The sequence below is a fragment of the Poecilia formosa genome, unplaced genomic scaffold (genome assembly GCF_000485575.1).
Source record: "Poecilia formosa unplaced genomic scaffold, Poecilia_formosa-5.1.2 Scaffold609, whole genome shotgun sequence".
Lineage (NCBI taxonomy): Eukaryota > Metazoa > Chordata > Actinopteri > Cyprinodontiformes > Poeciliidae > Poecilia > Poecilia formosa.
The window spans coordinates 164,285-186,431 of record NW_006800548.1 but is presented as its reverse complement, the minus strand read 5'-3'; the positions used below and the strand labels follow the sequence as shown (position 1 = coordinate 186,431).

Genomic DNA, 22,147 nt, shown 5'->3' with positions numbered 1-22,147 from the left:
TGATATATTTTTTTACATCTAATCCAGTGTAGTAAACAAATGCATTTCCACCTTGCAGAGGGTCTCTCCAGGTGGCTTTGACATGGAAATAACATTTGAGGAAAAACATATTTTTCTCTTATTCTAACTGATCTGTGACATTCAGGGAGAGAAGGTTCTGTACCAAACTGATGTGAGAAAGTAAAGGGGTTCAGAGCCGCCTTGAGTTGTGCTGTGTGACTTAGGTTGGAAACACCAGTAGGTAAGATGTGCAATGAGTAGGGGGTGGACCATATGGACTTAAAGGGGCAGTATTATGTATTTTGAAGTCACATAGTGTCAGGTATTAGCACTATCAAGTAACTATGTTAACTTCAATTGTTTTAAAAATGCTCTACATATTGAATACGACTTAAAAGAACTTTGCCTTTGTAATCTAGTGGCTTAAAATTTGGCTTCTGTCTCTTTAAGAAACTCCTGCTCTTCCTAAAACTCTGGAAGTCATCACAACTTGATGATTCTTTGAAGAATCTGAATTATTGAGTACAACAACATTTAATTTATCTTTGGGCTCAATAAAGTATGAATTAATTGTATTGAATTGATTGACCGTCCACCAGGTGTTTGCTAATTGCTGCTGGCTAGTCTGAAGGAGCTGAGTGGGGGAGTAGTGGAAAAGAACTGCTCTGTGAGGCTGAGGAGGAGCTTTGTCCTCAAAGGCGGAGCTAGGTCCACCCAGGGGTTTTGCACAGCTGAATGGTTGCCATGGAGATTAAATGATTTCTCAAACATGCATGAAAGAACCAAGGCAACACTCCAGGTATGTTTTTGATGAGAGAATAACGTTACAACAAGATTTTACATAACACTGCCCCTTTAAAGTTTTATCATGATACATTGTAGGATTACTGTGATAACAATAAATGTGACGATGAGAACTATTTATTATTTATTTTTTATGTGACTATGTCTGACTGCATGACACAGCAGTCATAGCTCCACAAACACAAATGCTACCCTTGAAAAACCAAGCCATTTGCAATGCATTTCTTTAGGACAGCAGCCACATAAAGAAATGTGATTTGTGACACTGAGCACATTAAATGCAAAGTAGCTGCATTTAATTATATTTTCAAATTTATTGACGCTCTTATTGAACAAAGAGTGGAGAAAATAGTAAAATTAATAATCCCAACAATATGGACACCATTATTTGGAATCTATCATGGCAACAATAAATCAAAATTCACATCATGGCAAGAAATTTACCATGATAAACCATTAATGATACGATAAATGCCCATCCGTAGCAATGAGTCAGTCATAGATGTATCCCTCACTTTAAGTGGTAGCACTTCATACTGCAACAAACTTTTTCTTTATAATTTTTGGGATTTCTTTGCCAGATATATTCAGGATTTTTGCTTGGGTGGTTTTCTTTAGAGCCAAGTAGTTTTATAGGCTAAAATAAACTTTCTTCTGGCTTAAGCTTAGCCAAAGCAAAGCTCTAAATGACAAAGAGGGCCATAGATCAGCTTGGGAAAACATTAGTTTTTCTTGTCAAAAAGTGAGGTTCCACAGCTACAACCTTGTCCAGGTAGCTGACAGGACCAGAGAAGGCCAGTGCACTTGTACCGTCTCGGCCCTTGCTCAGAAAGAGTTGTTAACTGACAACAGACAACACATTTCTTTAATATATATCCAGTATATAGGTGATATTTCAGTTAGATAGCATGTTTAATTCAACTATGTTGTATTTTAAATTATAAAAAACTTTTGGAGGCACTTACATTTTCCTTCCGCCTTTGGCATTGGTCTGCTCTTATAAAATCCAGTTTTTCAAAAATAAAAAGACAAGAAGTGCAGTTTACAGTGACTTGTGTGCCAAGCAATTTAGTTCTAATAAATTCTAAAAAAGTACATATTTATATAACTTAATTCAATCATTTTAATACTTCTCAAAAATAGTCAATTTCAGCTTATTGTTAAAAAGTTTTCTGTCTACAGAAACTCTGAAACTTCTGTCGAATCACAGAGTTGCATCATTCACTCCACTTGAATGAGCATTGAGGGACGAGGAGCAGTTTCATTTTGTTATTTACTTATCAGCAATTCCTCATGCTGAGCATTCATTTATAAAGAAATTAAACCCTATCAACATTCCTCTGTTACACCTTTAATACACTTACCTAATAAAAAACCATATAGATGCAACTCATCGACAGGAAAACTATCAGAATCAGACAGATTTCTCTTAACTAGCTCTTTTTTCTATCAATTAGTTGCATCAATACTAAAACATCTCACCATTTTCAGTCCGTAAACATATCATCAACCATGATGCCTGCATGAATTTAGGAAATCTTGTTGTTCCTGTATTTTGTGTTGGGTTTTACAACTTCTGCCTCAAAAAATAAAAAAATAAAAAACAGCAGAACATTTTTGTGTTTTGGACCTAAATTTTAACTAATGGACTCAGTTAAAAGATACATTGGACATCAAACTAAACCAGAAGAGCCTGAGTTGTGCATCTTTATGGAAAAGTATCCCTGTTGATACAGGATAAAGACTTGACACATGGAGCAGCAAATAAAACAGCAGAGCGTCTTGTTGCTCTGCAGGTTCCTTATAGTCAGGCAGAAAGAGAAAACAATTGCACTGCATGCTTTAACAGCCTTCACCTGCTGCTTTATATTATTTGGAACTTCTCATTTACAATAGCCCACTGCTACAGCCTGTGTTTTCCATTTGGGATAAGCTTCCGAAAGTTATATGACTGAGAGCTGCTGCTCAGCTGCCTGAAACATCATCCCTTGTTTTTCATTGCAGCTGTTGTCCATTAAGAGCACATTGCTCCTAATAGGCCACAATCACTAATTCTTACATTTGTAGTTGCGCAGTAGATCATAGGATAATTAACTTTTTTTTTTTGGTGTTTTTCGATTTGTTTTGGTCCTATTAAATAAGGAATAAAGACATTTTTTTGCTGATCATGTTAGGTTTAGTACTTTGAACACTGCTACTCCCACCTGTCAGCTATTTTCAAACTTCAAGGTTCCACTTCCTTTTGTAATTGTGGTTGAGTTCTTCTTAAATTTCTATGGTAAAGTCTTTTTCTTTGGTTGGGTTTGAATAGATCTGCAACAATTTCTGGAATTATTTGAAAAAAATAAAAATAAAAAAATCTCTTGCCTAAATTCCTATTGTATTTCATATAGCTTCATACTGCATACTGTTCAACCGCCTAATGTTTTTCTCAGCACAGTAACGTGTTTCGTGCTTCACAGGGTACAGTTATTGTGGTTGCGCAACATTCTTCTGTTTACATTAACTGTGATGGCGTAAGATGGGAGAAAAAGACCCCAAACATTATACATTTAGGTTTGTATTTAAAAAAAAAGACAGAAGCAAAACATCTTCTGCAGTAAATCAAGTTAGCTTAGCGTAACAGTGAAACGTCAACAGTACCTTCACTAATAAATCTGTTTCTGAGTAATGAAACAGCAGAACCCTGCAGACACAATCAAACTATTATTGGAATCACAACTTTGACCAAATATAAGTAAAAAGAACCCAAAATGTTGAGATGTAATGATGCCCTCCACAGATCAGCTCTCAGTGAGGAAAATAAGTTTGATTTCAACTATGGCCATTTTATAGAGCCGTCTGTTTAAAGAGGCAGTATTATGTATTTTACAGGCATATAATGTAATTTTATAGCATTGTCAAGTAACTAAGTTACTTGCTACTGTTAACTTAACTTCAGTTGTTATAAAAATGCTGCATATATCAAATATGACTTAAAAATAATCTACTTTACTTTAATTTCTCCAGGGGAAATTAAAGTAAAAAAATAAAATAAAATAATAGTCATGGGCTACACAGTGGCACAGTTGGTTGAGCTGTTGCCTTGCAGTAAGAAGGTTCTGGGTTCAATTCCCGGCCCCGGTCTTTCTGCATGGAGTTTGCATGTTCTCCCTGTGCATGCTGGGTTTTCTCCAGGTACTCCAGTTTCCTCCCACAGTCCAAAAACATGACTGTCCAAATTGTCCCTTGGTGTGTGCATGGCTGTTTGTCCTGTGTGTCTCTGTGTTGCCCTGCAACAGACTGGCGACCTGTCCAGGGTGTAGCCTGCCTCTCACCTGGCACGTTAGCTGGAGACAGGCAATAGCAACCCCACCAAGGGACAAGGGTGTAAAGAAAATGGATGGATATAGTTACGGAAAACTATGGATCTGCCATAGTTTTCAGTCTCTACTGGAGGATTCACATGAAAACTGCAATTTTTAATTATGCTAATGCTGTACACACTAATTTCTCCTGTAAGATTCTGAAGAGTTCAACATGTCAATTCTGTAATGATTTGCATTAAAATTTTATTAAAATCTNTTCAACTTTGTACAGAACAAAGTATTCAATGAGAATATTTCATTCATTCAGATGTAGGATGTGTTATTTGATTGTTCCCTTCATTTTGGTCGAGCTGTTGCCTTGCAGTAAGAAGGTTCTGGATTCAATTCCCGGCCCTGGTCTTTCTGCATGGAGTTTGCATGTTCTCCCTGTGCATGCTGGGTTTTCTCCGGGTACTCCAGTTTCCTCCCACAGTCCAAAACATGACTGTCCAAATTGTCCCTAGGTGTGTGTGTGTGTGTGTGTGTGTGCATGGTTGTTTGTCCTGTGTGTCTCTGTGTTGCCCTGCGACAGACTGGCGACCTGTCCAGGGTGTACCCTGCCTCTCACCCGGCACGTTAGCTGGAGACAGGCAATAGCAACCCTCCCAACCCCACTAAGGGACAAGGGTGTAAAGAAAATGGATGGATGGATATAGTTATGGTCTCTACTGGAGGATTCACATGGAAACTGCAATTTTTAATTGTGCTAATGCTGTACACACTAATTTCTCCGGTAAGATTCTGAAGAGTTCAACATGTCAATTCTGTAATGATTTGCATTAAAATTTTATTAAAATCTTTGCTCTCCCAAACATGTGCCAACTCATTGCTTGTGCTCCAAAAATCAATAATTAATGAGCAGCTGAAAGCCTGATGAAAACTGAGTTTGGAAATCAGCTGCAAAAGAAACTGAATAGGTTATGTATATTTATAGTTTCCAAACAAGAAGTGGATTTGATCAGATGGGGATATTCTCACATCTGCTCATAAATCCATGTTGTTTCTCTGATCCCGGATGTCCTCCTTCGTGTTCCTTACGCTCAACTTCAATGGGAACGGTTAATCTGAGTGCGATAATCGTTCTGAACCTCCTAACGGGCGTTACGCACACACATCTGTGCTCTGTTAAAGTGATCGGTCGTTTCTCAGATACAAGCAGCCGGACAGTTCCAGAGGGGGAAGACCCCTGCCATGTTATCTGAGGTGTGGGAGGAGAGGGAGGGGAGGATGTGGAGGAGGAGTAGAAGAAGAGATCCCAGCAACACGAGAAAACTCCCAGATACAAAACCATAACAGTGGGACAAGCCTGGTTACTATGTGGCAGAAATAGGAGTGGAAATTGGGAAAGACCCTGGGTTCAATAAAAGAAGTTTAAAGTGACATTTAGAGATCACGGTAACTGAAGGTTGAATTCCGTCTGTGTCTGGAAATAGCACATATTAGGGATCATATAGTTCTAAAAAGGATCTGCTGCGAAAGGCTTCAGGGGCTCAAAAGCTTCAGTAATGCTAATGAAGTAAGACAGCACCCACACAGCGGCTAAAATCGGTCTGCTTCCACGGCTTCTTTGTGGCAGCCGCCCAGAGGCTTGGAGTGAGCTCCTGGGAGAAATTTACAAATTTATCCCTGAGAGCTGAGTGAAATACTATCTGCCTCCCGACGGCAGATATCGCCCCGCGGCCTGCACGCCTTGCAGCAGATGTTTAATGGATTCAGGTGAGCCGCTGAAAAGGGCGAGCGTCATTTTAGGATGATTCATTCATTCATGGCGTTTTTAGCCACTTCAGAATTACAAACGACTGAAAAGGCTGAGCAATAGAAACGCAACAGGGCACGTTTTTCCCTGGTTTTCACGTCTGTCATGATGCTAATTTGATCTGAGATTAACAAGTCAAGCAGCCTGCAGCTTGTCTTATCTTGTCTAATTTGACAGGTGGAGATTAGCGTTATTGCAGAAGGCTGCGATAACACAGCCTTCAGCATTAAAAAGACCGAGGAAGCATGATGACAATTAGCAAGGTCAAAAGGTCGTCTTCCAAAGTGACCTTTTGGAAGACGACTTTCCAAAAGTGGAACCTTTTGGTAGACGACCTTTTGACCTTGTTAATTGTCATCATGCTTCCTCGGTCTTTTTAATGCCAGAGATCCCAACGGGAGGGGCGCTAAGGGGGGGGACAGGCACGGCTCCAGGCGAGGAGGGGCAGATTTGGAGAAAAAGTGTGGATGCATAACCACAACAGGTGGTGTTGATTTAAGAGAGTTCTGCCTTTTCCTTTTCCATTTGCTGGAGCCGAACCCAATATATGACAAAGGCAGATCAAAGGATGCTTCGCTTGCGCTGCGCGAAAATCCTTGTCAAACCTTTCAGCTTCCTCCCAAGAGCACTGTTTTTGCTCTTTCTGGCGTGCGCATTTCCTCCCCTTCTTCCCAGCTTCTTGTATGGAAGAATTACTCACAGATGCTGAACACAAACTGTCATTTCCCTCAGAAGGCTCTTTTGCAGATTTACTTTTAACGGCGGGTTACCACTGTTCTGCTAATAGTTTGGTCTCCCACGTGTGCTCGGGAGCAAGCAGAGTGCAGGAATGGAGCAGATGTAAGGAGAAAGGGAGAGCCCGGCATTTTTCTTTTTTTTTTCTTTTTTTTTTATAACAAATGAGATTATTACACAGCGGACTCAGTGAAAACTCTAAACGGGCTTTGCAGTGTAGGATTTGGCTGTGCACCAGATCTCATCTACCCCCACCCTGCACAAATCACACCTTGTCAGCTTCAACTGCTACCTTTACCCACACACACACACACACACACACACACACACACACACACACGCACACACTTGTGATGACATACCAAAACACATCCAACTCAGACAGAAAACACACAGTTCTTTTCATCAACTCACGTAGAGTCCTGAGTGTCTGTCACCAAAGAACGGGAAGGCGACAGAGATTTCCCGGAGCCCGGAGCCTCCATCGTCCTGGGCGGTGGTCTGGGTGTCCCCCTGGTCAGGACCAAAGGGGTAGAAGTCCTCCAGGGACACGGCAGGTTCCACCCCGGGCAGCAGGGTGCAGAAGCAGGGCAAGAGGGCTTGCAGCACCAGCAGCAGCATGGCCTCGGCCGCCCAGGGATGGAGCTGACAGCAGGCACTGTGGAAGGGAGGGAGGAGCTCACGCACCTCAGGCAACAAGTGCAGAGTGGAGCAGAACAGGACAAGACCGGACGCTTTTTCCTCCTCTGAGCCGCAGCAAAGCCGGAGTCCTCCCCGACTGCTGCCCCCTCCTCGGATCTGCCTCTGCCTCCCCTCTCACTCGTTCTTTCAGCAGCAAGCTGGGCTTCTTGTGCTAGACGGGCGAATACAGCAGATTCCTTGCATTCTGCTTGCTGCCGGCCGCCGCGTGAGCTTACAGTCCCGTCTCACTGAAATGAAACAGGGTAAGAAATGAAAGAAGAGGGGTGTGGGGGGAGAGCAGCGTGATTCAGCTGAGATGTTTTTCTTTTTTTCCCCCCCCTTTTTTAAAAACAATCCAGTGATTTGGTCCCTGATGGTCAGCTTAGAAATATCCTCAATAAAAGCTCTATTCTGCTTGCCAAAAGAGTTCTTTCAGCTTTTGGCCCCACCTCCCCCACAGGGGATTCACTACCTTGCATAATTAACTCTGTCCGGCCAATAGTCAGAGAGAGGTCGGTAACTGGATAACCACTGGGTGGATCTATGTTAATCAAAGGGCTGCTTTAAAGAAAGTCTGTCAGATTTTTCCCCTGCACAGTTAACCTCTCTCTATGTGCAGTTACTAACATGTTGGCTTCGAGATGAAAAAAAAACAAAAAACAACCAAACAAAACAAACAGAAAAAAAACTCACACAACATACAGAAAAGAAATCAAGAGAATATTAAGCTTGATTAAAAGTAAGAAATATTTGAAAAACAGGATCATTAAGTCTTAATAAACACTTTCTCATGCATATTTGTAAATGTCTGGATGTTTTTATTTGAAATAAATGAGCAGAGATGCTCGATGTGGTCGTGAAAGTTTACAATCTTTTTTGCCTGAAAATGATGGTGACTTTTTAACATTGCAGCACATGATAATATTTTTCGCAATGTGACACGATGCAAAACTTTCAAACAATTCTACATTTGCATTCACTAATAATTAAAGTTAGTTATTCTCATTTGGATCAATTAAACAATGAATTTGATCGTGTCAGAAAATGGCCACATGACCATGATAACAAATGGGTGTGCAGATCAATCAAAACCCAAATTAATGAAAGGTTTTCATCACGGGATAATTGGACAGATAAAGTTCTCCGAGCCACACAAAGCAATCCCACAGAACAATGTGGCACATCCAGTTCACGTCCGAACAATGCGCTTATTGTTTGTTGTTGTTGAGCTTTCTCGCAGATTAGCGTAATCCCGCACGCATGTGTGTCTGCGGGGCGGCTGCGAACGCCTCGGCAGCACGTTTTGTGCGCTTCCAAAAATGGCTGTTGCTTGACACATGCAGATGTTGGAAAGTTTCCAGGTGGACAGCGGAGGAAGAACACAGAGGCGCCACATACTTCACTGCCTACACACCGGGTTGTAGCATCTGAATGAAATATTCCTGACGCCTTCTCGTCTCTCGATCGAGCTGCTCTTTGAGAGCCAGCACCTGGGGGGACCAGAAAGGAGGAAGAATGTAGATAATTATAATAAGAGGATAAGAGAAGGTGAATATTTTTACAGCTGCAGGTATAATACCTGTTCCTCGAGGTGTCTGACCCTCTGGCAGTGAGCCATCTCTCTGGTCTCTAAGGACAGCTCTGCCCGGAGCCGACTGTCCCTAAGGCGCTCCGTCTCTAATTCCAGTTCCCTGTGATGATGGGCTGTCACCTCCAGGAGGTGCTGTGCATGAGCGCGCTCCATCTCTGGGATTTGGATCTATCAGCAGTTTGTTCAGTTTTAAAGGATTGAAAACAGAGAGTAGAAAGAAAATGATAAATCAGGGAAAGGGAAAAAGTTCTTGTTCACTTTTTCTTTTGTAATCAGGAAACCGAAGGGACTTTTAAACGGACAGTTGTTTTTTCCAACCACAAATTAAAAATCATTTTTAGTACAAAAAAAAAAAAAATCGGTAACACTTTATTTGAAGGGGTGTGCATAAGACTGACATGGTACTGTCATAAATATGACATAACACATGAAGGAGTCGTTATGAAGACTCCTTTGTGTTCAGATACGTTTATTTCAGAAATCAAAAACAATTAAGTGTAATACAATGTCTTGCAAAAGTATTTATATTACTTGAATATTTTCACATTTTGTTACAGTCCTGCCACAGATTTTTTTTGTGTGTTTTATTAGGATTATATAATGCATGCCAAGAGGAGATACAGAAGAAGAAAAAATGTATTATATTTTTTAACAAATCTAATTCAGATAAACAAACACATCGGGACTAAGTCGAACATTGATCAACATATCTCATGTGTATTTGCTTGATGATTTTGATGGAGGCATTTGACAAAATGCCATGTTTATTGCATGTTTCATAAATGGTGTCATGATGTTTTTATGATGTAAAGCCCTTTGAACTGCCTTGTTGCTGAAAATGTGTTACACAAATAAACTTGACTTGACTTAAACTTGACCTTTACTTTGGTACCCCTAAATAAATACAGCAACTCTTAGATGTGCACTCCACAAAAACGACCTATATGAAAGAAAAGATCCTGATACAGTATTGAGAAGTTCTTTTTAAAGTCTGCTGTTAGCCATGTAAGGGACACAGCAAACATGTGGCAGTGCTCTGGTCAGATGAGACCACAATAAAGCCTTTCAGCAACCTTAAACTTTTATGGTTACTGGCTATTAACTCAATAGACCATCATTAGGTGAAGCATGCTGGTGACAACATCATGCAGAGAGGATGGAGCATTTTTCCCAGCAAGGATGCTGGTCAACAGTTATGGAGGATGACTAACTAAATACAGGGCAATCTTGAAAGAAAGGCTGTTATATGCTGGCAAAGACATAACGGTGACAGAGCTTCAAGCTTCACCTGACCCTGATGTTTAATGTTTCAATTGCTGATGTTTATGTTTTTATCATGTAAAACACTTTGAACTGCCTTGTTGCTGAAATGTGCTATACAAGTAAACTTGATTAGTTGACAGATTGATTAAACATACAGGCAGAAATGAAAAAAGAAAAGTTTAGAACAAACCATATGTCAGAATTAAAGATGCACCGATCCGATACCAATACCCGTATCGGTCCTGATACAGTTATTGGTATCGTGACAATGTTCCCAGTCCATAAGGGTAGATCTAGTCAGTCTAATTCTATGTTTTGTGCTCTAAAAGATGTCATGTTTTATTATTTATTTTACATTATATTTACAATTCCTAATTGCATTTCTGAACCATTTGAAAGAAGGTTTGTTGCAGTTTTTTTTTTAATTACATGTTTGACCAAAGCAGTCAACCTATTGTTTTCAGTTTCTTTATTTTTTATTTTCCATTGAGCGTTATAATCCAAATTGCACTGACTGAACAAATCAAAGATTGACCAAGTTTGTGAAGCTATTGGTGTGCTGCACTGGAGTAGACTTATAAAATAAATGCAGAATTCAATACATTTATGTCTGTGTTTAAAAAAAGAAACATTTTTTTACAGAAAAAAGCACTGTTTTTCTGTATCGGATTGGCTGATGTTAACCTCGGATATCTGGATCGATATCGGAAGGGAAAAAAGTGGATCGGTAGTTAAAACGGCCAAAAATCCCAATAAAATACGTGAAAGTGAGAAAAAGATCAAAATACATAAACATTTTGACAAGTCACGATAACACAAGTGAGCTTGAACTGACTGAAATTTCCCATTTAATTTTTTTCACCTCATTCAGAACAGGTCTTTCCTCATGGCCCACGTTGCAAGGATCTTCTTACCTTGAGAGTCTGAACTACTCTCTGCTCTTCAGTCAGCTCTTTCTCCAGGCTTTGCAGTGTCTGCTCCAGCTGAGCTTTCTCCCTGGCAACAGATACTACCTCCTCTTCTTTCCTGAGTCTCTCCATCTCCACCTGACAACAGAGAAAAGGTAACAAACTCACCATGACTCTTCCAACACTCAAGTTTTAGCATGTTTGTAGCACGAATCAGCAAAATTTAGTTTGTCTTGTGGATTTTTTTAGGACAACTTTATACAAAAAACACAGCTAATATGTAGCAAAAATGATTAAATTACAAAAATAATTTGTTCCTGCAAGACTCATTGTACCCTATGGCCTCAGCATCTGCATGTATTCATAGAGTCCAGAGTGTGGCAGCAAGGTCTCTGAGCAACACTAAACACATACTACTTCAGTTCTGGCTTCTTTTGTATAAAGGCTTCCAGCAGTTGCAGAACTGAATTTAAGATACTTTAATTACATTTAAAGCCAATTGTGGCTTGGCTTGCTCATATAATTCAGATGTTTCAGATTTTTTTTTTTTTTGACCAAAAAAACCTTCGAAGGCTTTAAGGTAGAAAGTATATTTTTATACATATATAAATATAGAGTTCTTTAAAAAGTACTTTCAAAATGAGGCTGTGAAAATGAGCACACTCACTTTCTCTAATGCCTTTCTAAGTGCAGACTTGTCTTTACTGAGGTGTGTCAACGCCTTCTCCATCTTTGCTTTCTCGTTCTGAAGCTTTTGCAAAGAGCTCTGCATGTTGGTGAGCTTTTCCTGCAGCTCCTTCTTCTCTCTGTTGGTGTGCATGGACACTTGTAGTTGAGCCTCCTCCTGTTGCTTCTGACTCTGTGACAGAGTTTATCAATTCATACTTCAGAGAAGAGCCTCAACCTTTGCAGCATCACTCACAGGAATACAGTGTGGCTCACCTCCTTCAGCGTCTGGTTACTTTTCTCCAGCTCAGATATTCTAACATATAAATCCTGTTGTGCTGAGTTAAGGTTCTGGGTTTGCTCAGTGAGTGAGTAGTTCAACCTCTTACTTTCTGAAAGTGCGTCCCGGGTTTTATCCAAACTCTCCTACAGATATACAGATATTAAAATACACTTTCTAGAATCACACAATTTCATGAAAACATTGAGAGTTTGTACAGTAGCCATAGCCTTTTTATTAGTTCTTTATGTTATGAGATTTCTCTGAGGAGGAACTTCATCCTCGAAGACGGAGCTAGGGCCACCCAAACGTTTTGCACAGCTGAATGGTTGCCATGGGAGATTAAAGCAGTGTTTTTCAACCACTGTTCCGCGGCACACTAGTGTGCCGTGAGTGATCGTCAAGTGTGCCGTGGAAATTATTCAATTTCACCTATGGTACCGTATTTTCCGGACTGTAAGCTGCTACCTTTTTCCTAAACTTTGAACCATGTGGATTGTAGCCCGGTGTGGCTTTTCTGTGTATTTTTATTCAACCACCAAGGGGCTCTCTAGCAGCAAGTGAATCATTAGAAGTCAAAATTTTAGATCAAAGAACGCGTTAATTTTCATTTAGAACAACCACATGCTAGCAGCAGGCACGACGGAGAAATGTTTTCAAATTCATATGATGCAGCTTTTAAGTTGAGGACTGTCGATCTGGGACTACAGGAGGGAAATAGAGCCGCTGCACTTAAGCTCGGTGTGAACAAAACGTTGGGTTACTTAACGTAGTGGCTAGCGTAATCATGTAATTTTCTTACCACTAGATGGCAGTAGGTACAGAGCATTTTACATTAAAACAAGAGAATTAGTGATGCATGAATGTTACAGGTAGCGGTGAGAGCAAAGTATCTAGCAAGACTGTGACGACAGTGATGGAAAAGACAGTGAAGCTCAGCAGTAGTTGGAAAGAACATTGGTCCATTTCCCACAACATGTCTGTGTGAAGTGAGCTTCTCAAGCCTGGTTACTATAAAAACTAAAACCAGAGAGAGACCGAGAGCTGTTGAGGAAGAGCTTTGTCTTTCTTCAGTTTCTGCCAGGAAATCAGCTGTTTTCATCGAAACATGCAGAGGTTTCACACTAAATAGGTAAAATATACAGATATTGACATTTTGTACATGCAAATCTTCATATTGTAACAGTGAAATCTTTCCCAAATATTATTGCTTCTTTCAGAATAAGAATTATTTTCTGTATTCTGGCTAAAAGAATGCTTGTGGATTAGTTTGTAAAACACTTTGAAGTTTTCTACAGCTTCTTTAAATTTAAGACCACATTGTTGTGACACTGTTCAGGTGTATTTTTGAAGTGGACATGTTAAGTGCAATTTGAAATAAGAAATGTAAAATGTGATAAAAATACATTTTTGTGTTTATTTGGTTCCTATACAAGACACTTTGATAAGAATGACTATATATATATATAATATAGGCGACTAAAGAGTATCTTTGTTTACATTTTTGGTTGGTGGTGTGCCTCAAGATTTTTTCAATTAAAACAATGTACCTTGGCTCAAAAAAGGTTGAAAAACACGGGATTAAAGGATTTCTCAAAAATACATGGAAGAATCACGGCAACACTCCAGATATGTTTAAGGTGATAAAATAACATCATAACATGATGTAGAGCTCAAAAAAGTCCATTTTACATAATACTGCTCCTTTAATTGGTATTATGAGAAACTGTCCTACACACTATACCTGCAGCAGTCTTCGGTCCTCCTCGCTAGCAGTCAGAACCCTTTGCAGCTCGGTTACTTGCTCCTGCAAACCTTCGGTGTTCTTCCCGGACCGACTTATAGTATTTGTAAGCGTACGAACCTGCTCCCTCAGCCCGTTCTCATGCTGCTCAGCTCGAGTCAGCGACACCGCCAACCTCTCCTCGCTGACCCTGAGCGCTGCGCATTGATCTTCACTCTGGCGCAGTTTTTGTCTTGTTTCTCTAAGTCTTTCCTGAAGTGTGGCAGCTTCTGCATCCAGCTCTGCTGTTCTGAGGTGGGCCCTCTGTAGCTCGCCTTGAAGGGTGCACTGAGAAAGCTCCAGGTGGTTCGCTCTGCTTTGTGCTGCTTCCAGAGACTTTTTCAGTTTCTGGTTTTCAGCATTTGCACACGTTTCTAACTCCTGCAAGACCTCCAACTTGTCCTAAAGGAGATATTTCACACAGACTTTTAGTAGACCTTCACATAGGCAGCATAATGTGTGTGTTGCACATTGTTAGATTCCTATAAAAATATCCTAAGTCATTTTTTGCCAAAAGATAATTTATGCCAAATAAATAAAACAATTACTTTTTGCAAAAAAAGAATAAGGTCATTATTTTAGGAAGGTGATGATATACAGAACATGATGATTTGGCTTCCATGGCAACAGATTTAGATGATAACATTGGTTTCTGTTTTTTAAACGTCAGAGCATGTGAAGAACTTTGTGTTGATGTGTTATTCTCATGGCCTCCCTGCTCCCTTCTTGGAGACGCTACTGAACAATGCAACATAAACATTAATGTGCATGTTTGAAGCCAGTCTTACCCTCTTGGAAAATCACTATCCATTTGTCTTTAACATACCTGCAATGACCTGCATTTAGTCTGAGAGGCTTGAAGAGAAGTCTTGATCTGAGCCAACTGACCCTCAAGGTTTCTGCTTTCCTTCTCTTTACAATGTGCAACATCCTGCTGCAGGGTGAGGGACGTTTGCACCTTATGCAACTGTCGTGCCATTTCTTGTTTTCCTAAAGCAGTAAGCACATTTCATATGTCTGTCAGTTAGCAACTGATATTTTCTGATTGTTGGTGGGACCCCTTACCCTCCTCTGATAGCATGAGGGAGCGCTGTACCTCCAGCAGCTGGTTGAGCGATTTCTCCTGAGAGACTTTCAGCTCAGTCACACGTTGACCCAGACTGACTATCTGGGCCTGAGCTTCATCCTAAATCAAAAAGATGATTCACAGTTAAGATTTTGTTAAAAATGTTAAGAATAGGATTATAATATGTTAGTAAGACTTTTATTTATGCCTTTTCCCTTCGGGCGTCCTTGAGTTCCTTCATGAACTCCTGCAGAGTTGCTTGCACATATTTCACATTTAATTCTTCATCTTCAGAATTAAGTAAGGGTAGTCCAGATTCTTCTGGTCCATACTCTCCCTCTGATAAGAGAAAGCATGCCTTAGTTTCCCTACTTTCAAAAGAAACAAAGACAACTGCAGGGTATCTTCACTCGAAAAACACAAAATCTTACCAAATATTTTTCTAGCACAAATATCTTAGTACACTTGAAATAAGACAAAACTAACTCACAATTAACTTTTCAGCAAGATATAAGAGCTTGTTTTAAGTCAGTAATTCCTTAATATTGATGGCAGATTATTTCACTTATAACATTGGAAAAATGTATTGTAATAGGTGAGATAATCTGCCAGTAGAACCAGTACTTTTTAATCAATATTAAGGAATTACTGACTTAAAACAAGCTCCTGCATCTTGCACAAAAGTTAGTTTAGTCTAAACTGTACTAAGATATATGCACCTGGAAAATGTTTTGGAAGGTTTTGTGTTTTTTGTAGTTTTGCAGCATGATACAATGTCATCTTTACCTGTCACATGGAAGTGTCTCCTTGAAGGAGAGGAAGATCTTGTTTGCGATCCACGTTTGTGCCACAGCCTCACACGGTTGACACCAACAGTGCAGTGCAGAGCTGCATTCACCCCTGCCAGCTGGTGCTCCAGGTCCCGACATACACCTTTGCTCAGACTCAGCTGCTCCTCCAGGCTCCGGGCCTTGTTTTCAGCCAGACTGAGTTTGACAGAAAGTTCACTGATTTGCGTCTTGGAGTCCTCTAGCATGTCTTCGAGCTGAGATGTGGTTTCTCTGTGCCTCTGGTCGCTCTGCTGCTGATTGGCTTCTCTTTCATGCAGCAGCTCTCGGCTTTGCCGCTCAGCTGTTTCCAGTTCCATCACACAGCACTGCAGACCTGCAACCTGAAAACAAAGCCACAGTCCTGTCTGTGTGCACTGTGCAGGCGATGTGTTGTGTGGTGACTTAAATAGCTTAATGTCCCTTATAATATTTTACTTTTAAAGACAGGACAGTGTTTTCAAACACATTTGTTGAGTCCTGTAAACTAGCTGGACTTTACTGCTTACATCTTTAAGTACGTGAATGTAAACAAAAGATGATTTAGCAAGCATAATATGGAAACTTTTATTCAGAAACTCATCTGACCTTTGTATTTCTATTGGAATTAAATAAACTAAAAGATTTGCTCAAGTGATTTTGAAGGAATAGCAAAATGATCAACATACAGAAGTAAAGAGCATTAAAACGACTTGGCTCATTAGATCTGGTGTGATTCTCAAAAGACTTTGGGTTTTTTGAAAGAAGTTGTGATTGAGAAGATGGCTATGTTGACATAGTTTCAGGAAATAATTTTTAATCAGTATATGAAACTGCAGAAAACCTGAAAATTTTAAAAATGTCTTCACAATGCAACCACAACAGGCCACACAGTGGTTAGCAGTAGGGGTGAGCATTAATTGTATTGTTTATAATTTATTGTGAAAATTTCCTATCATGATAGGAATTTAGATTTTTTTTTTTAAAGGTTTTATTGGCTCTAGTGACCTTTATTTGATAGCTAGTTGACATCACAGTAGGTAATGAGAGAAGGGGAAGACATGCAGCAAAGGTTGCCAGGCTGGGAATTGAACCTGCAACGGCCACGTTGAGGACTGAGACCTCCATATGTGGACAGTGCTTAACCCCTGCACCACCACAGCACACCCAGGAATTTAGATTTATTGTTGTCAGAGTAATAAATGTCAGTCATTGATGGTAAAAAAACAAAACTGACGGTATTATCAGAAATGTTATTTATGCTACTTTCTCCGCTTTTTGAGAGAGTGTAAAAAATATATGTGTAAATTCAAAATTAAGGTTTGAATGAAGTTACTTGTGTGCAGCTTAGTGATATAAATCACACTTTTTAAAGTAACTGGCCTCCTGAAGAAGCCAATTTCAAATGGGAACATTTTTCAAAAACAATGAATGCTATGCCATGCACTCGCAGTCATACAGTTACCTAAAATATAAGCAAAAAGTTGTTTTGTTGTTTCCACAACACTACCAGAAAATATCGTGATGAAATTCTATGTAATTGGCGTGTTTCCATTAAGCAAATTTATTTTCGTTATTCTAATTTGTGCAGTTATATAGCCAAAGGAAACATAGCTACAGAAAACACAAAGGGAGCTGAACTAAAGCAGCACAAGAAGAACAAAATGAACTAAAATGCAAAATGAGAACTGAGCTAAACATAAGGATTGAATTAATAAAACATGACCTAACCACAATAAGGAACACAGATGAAGAAACTGTTTCAATTTAAAAATACTGTATTGATCCCAAAAGGAAATTAAATGTTGTAGCTGATACTAATTGAATATGATAAGGGGTGGGGATCCAAAAGCCATTAATGAAGAACTCAGAAACAATCAGAAAAGAAAACACAAAGGAAAAGCAAAACACCAACACTAGTAGATCATTTACCACTTACCTCACTGAGCGCTGCTTCCTTGGCAGCCTCGCTCTCCAGCAGTCTCTGACTGAGAACAAAAGCCTCCCGCTGTGCTTCCTCTGCCCTCTGTTCCTCCTGACATACTTGGCTCTGCAGCTCCACCAGTTCCTGCTTCTGCCGACTGTTCTTGCTTTCCAGGACCTTTATCTGATAGCATAAAGATTCCACAAACTGATTCAAGCAAAACATGAGACAGATATTATAAGTCGAAGTAATCCTACCACCTGTCTGCGTAGTTCTTGCAGCTCTCTGCGGGCCTCCAGATGAGACTTCTCCAGCTCCCTCATAGAGCTCCTCAGACTGGTTGCTTCTTTGTGTGTTGAGCTGCTACTTTCTTCCAAGATGGACTCGTTATGTTGCTTCTCCTCCAAAGCTCGTCTGAGGCTGGTCAACGTAAATTTAAAAGGGGCGTAACATTGAAATTGAGCATTTTCTTGCTACAAAAATAGACTTTGAAGAACATATCCAAACTTGTGGGGTGGCTGCACCTGTTGTTTTCACTCTCAGCTCTTTTGATGAAAGCTCTGAGCTCCTGATTAGAAACCTGGATGGCTTCTCTCTCTCTGGTCTCATCAGCCAGTTCTCGCCTCAGCTCCAGTGCCTCTTTTCGTAGCTTGTCTCGCTCCTGCACACAGCCTTGAAGCTCTCTGTGAGCCTCAGTCAGATCTTGTTTCCCTTCAAGAAGTCTATCGTCTGCCTCTTGCAGCCGACGACGAAGATCCTCTAACTTGATGACCAAATAAATAAAAACATGGAGTGTAATATAACTGAGGATTAAGCTGATGATTACTTATGAAAGCAATACATTTTGATACAATAGTATGCTGCAAAAACAAAATCTTACCAAGTATTTGGTCTAGTTTCTGATCCAAATATCTCAGTACATTTGAAACATGACAAAACAAACTTTTCAGCAAAATATTGGAGCTTGTTTAGAGTCAATAATTCCTTAATATTGGTGAAAAAGTTCTAGCTCTCTTGGCAGATTATTTCATTTAACATTAGAAAAATGTCTTGTCCTTATGGAATTCTTTTTGTCACTTTCAAATTTATTAGATCAAACAAATTTCATAAACAGATAACCCTGGTAAATACAACACTTTTTTTTTTAAACTAGAAGAAAGTCTGTGACTTCACTGTGGATTAATTTGTGCAAACTCTTCTTTGCACATTTGTTTTAAATCTGTCATAATGGAGGATTTTCGACCATGATCATTTTAAGCTCATCCTGACAGAATTCATCGTCTCATCAGTCACGGCTCGTCTGCTAACAGCAGTTCCATCCCATCCCACCACTGAGCTTGAGTTTCTTTTTCTGAAATATCATGTTAGTCTTAAGAGAGGTTCATCAGGAAGCACACCTTCTAAAAAGTTATTTTTCTGTCTCATCAGTCCACAAAATATTTTCCAGAAAGTCTCAGATCATAAAAGATGTTTTTCTGGAAAATGTGAAATGTGCCTTACTGGGATTTTTTTTGGCCAATAGTGGTTTTAGACTTTCTCGTGAAGTAAATGCCATTGTTTCCCAGTTTCTCTTCTTATTGTTAAATCACAAACACTGACTCTACCTGAGCCAAGTGAGGCTTATGGTGCTTTGATGTACTGGGTTTTTTGTAATTTGCTGGGTGAACTGTAGATGTGCTCTTGTAATAATTACTACTGTGAATGATGGCTCTCACTTTGGTTCGCTGGAGTCCCAAAGTCTTGGAAACGACTTTGTACACTTTCTCAGTTGGACAGACAGAAATGACTTTGTTTCGGATCTGTTCTTGAATTTATTTAGATCCTTGCATGATGTGATGCTTGTTGAAATCTTTTAGCTTGATTTCTGTTGTCCAGTAGGTTCTGTTTGTCATAACATAGGTATAGAGGTCCTAAAAAACACCTGGCTAATCACTGAATTCATCAGTTACCAAAGAGGGCCAATATTTTTTCATACATGACCAGGCTGAGTTGAGTACTTCTTTCCTTTTGAATCCTCCTGCTCTTTTTGAATCTCCACCTAATATTTTTAGCAGTGTTTTGCTGAGTAGTATCTCGTATGATGAGCTCAGCAGTTCCACCAGGGTTTTGCTAATTGCTGCTGGCTAGTCTGAAGGAGCTGGGCAGCAAGTCACAAGCGAGGGCTGCTCTGTGAGGCAGAAGCTCAACCTGGAGACTGCAACTCAGAGGAGGAGCTGCGTCTCAAAGGCGTTGCTTGGACCCACCAGGAGTTTCACACAGCTGAATGGCTGCCATGGGAGATTAAAGGATTTCTCAAACATGCATGAAAGAAACAAGGCAACACACCAGCTACGTTTTTGATGAAAGGAATAACATGATGTAAAGCTCAAAAAAGTCTATTTAATCTAATCATGACCGTTTAATAAATTAAATCATCATTTAAAAACAGCATTTTGTATTGAGTCAGGTGAACTTTGCTATTAAAATCAGTTTGATGATCTTAGACCAGTGGTTCTTAACCTGGGTTCGATCGAACCCCAAGAGTCGGTCTCAGGGGTTCGGCGGAGCCTCTGCCGCGGAGGTAAAGACACACTGTGTAAAGTCGTGATGACGCCCCGCTTTGTCATCACTTACTGCAGAGGATCACGTTACATTACTGAGCCAATCAGAGCTGCGGAGGAGCACTGATTGAAGGAGCTCCACTCACCATGGGTTTGAACTTATGTCTTTAATTACTTAAGCAAAACTCAGTTTTTACCAAATTCTGTAGTCTAAATTTGCTCCTTAGTCGCATCTTTTCGGGGTTGCTACTGCCTCTAGTGGCGTGGGGTGGTAACACAACTAATATAATTACATTACTAAATCAGAATACCGCAACGTATGTTGTGTGTCGGGGGAGAGGGAGGGGGGGTTGGAATAAGAAGGGTTCGGTGAATGCACATATGCAACTGGGGGGTTCGGTACCTCAAAAAAGGTTAAGAACCACTGTCTTAGACATTCATGTGTAAGAAATATATCCTTTATAACATTTAAAATATGTTATTTTAAAGGATGTGTACAGAATTGTTAGAAACTCTGTGACCTATATTTTGTTTTATAGCAACGTGTTGTCGTGGGTAGTCGGAGAGGCAGAGGCCTAAACTTATCCAAGCACAGATAAGACGCTGTTGGGCCTGTGGCCAGGTTCTGTCTCTCCTTATCTTCTCTTTGCAGCTCAGAGTGTAAAAAATCCACACAGAACAGCATGATAAATTGCAGCCTACCAAGAACTGGTGGAGGGAAAGGAGTGAAAGGAGGGGGAAAGGGAGGACGAGGAGAAGGAAGAGTGTTATGTTTAGAGCCCACACAAGATGGTTCTTTCTCATAAACGCTAATGTGAGAAGAAACAAACTAGGGCCGATCAGGCCAATTATCCTTTATTTTATCTGATTTTGGGGGAGAGCAGGGGATGGGAGGAGTGGAGAATCCGAGACACCAGTGTTGTGTTATGTGGTTGGGAGAGGGGGACTCGGAGTCCCAGTGGAGCCAGCCTCCTGGTGTTGCGAGGGAGAAAATAAACACTCCCCCGCTGGCTTATTTACACAAGGGGTTAAGTCAAACTTTTATTTCATATCATGGTACCAGGGACTGTGTCCTCCCCTTGTTTTTCCTCTCTCTGCGGTCCGTCTTCGATGCTCACGCCCTGCCTGTCCTAGTGAGCCAAATTATGGTTTCTAATTGCATTTTTATGTTAATATTAGAGTCAATATGGCAGCAGTTCCCTCTTGTGGATTTGACAAAGTAAATTAAAGCTGAGTAGGACCCTTAGGGGAGGGAAGCACAACACGTCTCCTTGTACAGCTCAATCCTGCACCTGATGGCACCTCACTGCTCGTAGGTTTTTGTGACAGCTAAAGTCAACATCTTGGTATATTAAATGCCTCTTCCTACATCAGCTCTAATTAATCCAAACTCTTGGAGATGGTAGAGGGGGATCAGAGTTTTTCAACGCTAGCCAAGCCAAACAAGTTTCTTCTTTACCTCATTCTGCATAATTCCTAATTTGTCCAGGGGGTTTGACTGGGATAGCATTGTTTTTTTATATGAGGGGCGCTCACACTTTCTCAGCATGCAAGCTACTTATAAAATGACCAAGTAGAAATCATCTACGTTTTTATCTTCTTACACAGCAAATTCGGAAGTGTCAGATTTCCAGTGCAAGTGTTGCATGTTAAAAATACAGGGTTAATTCAACGACATGAGTCTTAGTTTCACTCACTAAATTTAAGTGAATGTGTTTGGATTGAGGATGCTTGTGGACTGGAGTTTTTTTTTCACACATTTTTATTTAAAAAAAAAAGTTTTTCCAATATTTTGAAATTCAGTCTATTACGCTTTTTTGACACAACTTCTCCTGCTGTGGAAAACACCCTCTCACATGGCACAGATGAGGCTGGAGTGCAAAGGTATTGCAATGACAACCGGAAGAGGTTAGGATAAATTGTCTTTTGGTTCTGCCAGTGTGTTATTGGATCCTGACATCTGGCAATATTCCCCTCTGCAAGATATCGTTGCACCT

The 22,147-nt window shown here is 40.1% G+C and overlaps 2 protein-coding genes across 3 annotated transcripts in view; both read right to left on the bottom strand.

Moving 5' to 3' along the window:
- LOC103130144 (sushi, nidogen and EGF-like domain-containing protein 1) overlaps nucleotides 1-7,273 on the bottom strand; it is a gene marked incomplete at its 3' end in the record, with an annotated part of 28,150 nt that extends 20,877 nt beyond the window's left edge. The window contains exon 1 of the mRNA XM_007541466.2: nucleotides 7,057-7,273. Within this exon, the coding sequence (XP_007541528.1) occupies nucleotides 7,057-7,263 (207 nt within the window). The remainder of the gene's footprint in view (nucleotides 1-7,056) is intronic.
- A 174-nt stretch (nucleotides 7,274-7,447) lies between these two features.
- Nucleotides 7,448-22,147, bottom strand: part of crocc2 (ciliary rootlet coiled-coil, rootletin family member 2) — a 48,503-nt gene continuing 33,803 nt past the window's right edge. The window contains exons 15-28 of one of the 2 annotated variants that reach the window (XM_016665696.1): nucleotides 18,135-18,373; nucleotides 17,871-18,030; nucleotides 17,626-17,793; nucleotides 15,667-16,051; nucleotides 15,089-15,219; nucleotides 14,880-15,000; nucleotides 14,641-14,804; nucleotides 13,776-14,216; nucleotides 12,028-12,177; nucleotides 11,753-11,944; nucleotides 11,092-11,223; nucleotides 8,903-9,082; nucleotides 8,738-8,813; nucleotides 7,448-7,571 (exon numbers count right to left, since the gene is read on the bottom strand). In XM_016665696.1, the coding sequence (XP_016521182.1) occupies nucleotides 7,471-7,571; nucleotides 8,738-8,813; nucleotides 8,903-9,082; nucleotides 11,092-11,223; nucleotides 11,753-11,944; nucleotides 12,028-12,177; nucleotides 13,776-14,216; nucleotides 14,641-14,804; nucleotides 14,880-15,000; nucleotides 15,089-15,219; nucleotides 15,667-16,051; nucleotides 17,626-17,793; nucleotides 17,871-18,030; nucleotides 18,135-18,373 (2,640 nt within the window). In that variant the 3' untranslated portion in view covers nucleotides 7,448-7,470. Of the gene's footprint in view, nucleotides 7,572-7,657; nucleotides 8,814-8,902; nucleotides 9,083-11,091; nucleotides 11,224-11,752; nucleotides 11,945-12,027; nucleotides 12,178-13,775; nucleotides 14,217-14,640; nucleotides 14,805-14,879; nucleotides 15,001-15,088; nucleotides 15,220-15,666; nucleotides 16,052-17,625; nucleotides 17,794-17,870; nucleotides 18,031-18,134; nucleotides 18,374-22,147 lie in introns of those variants that run through there. The other variant, XM_016665697.1, reaches the window with a different exon arrangement.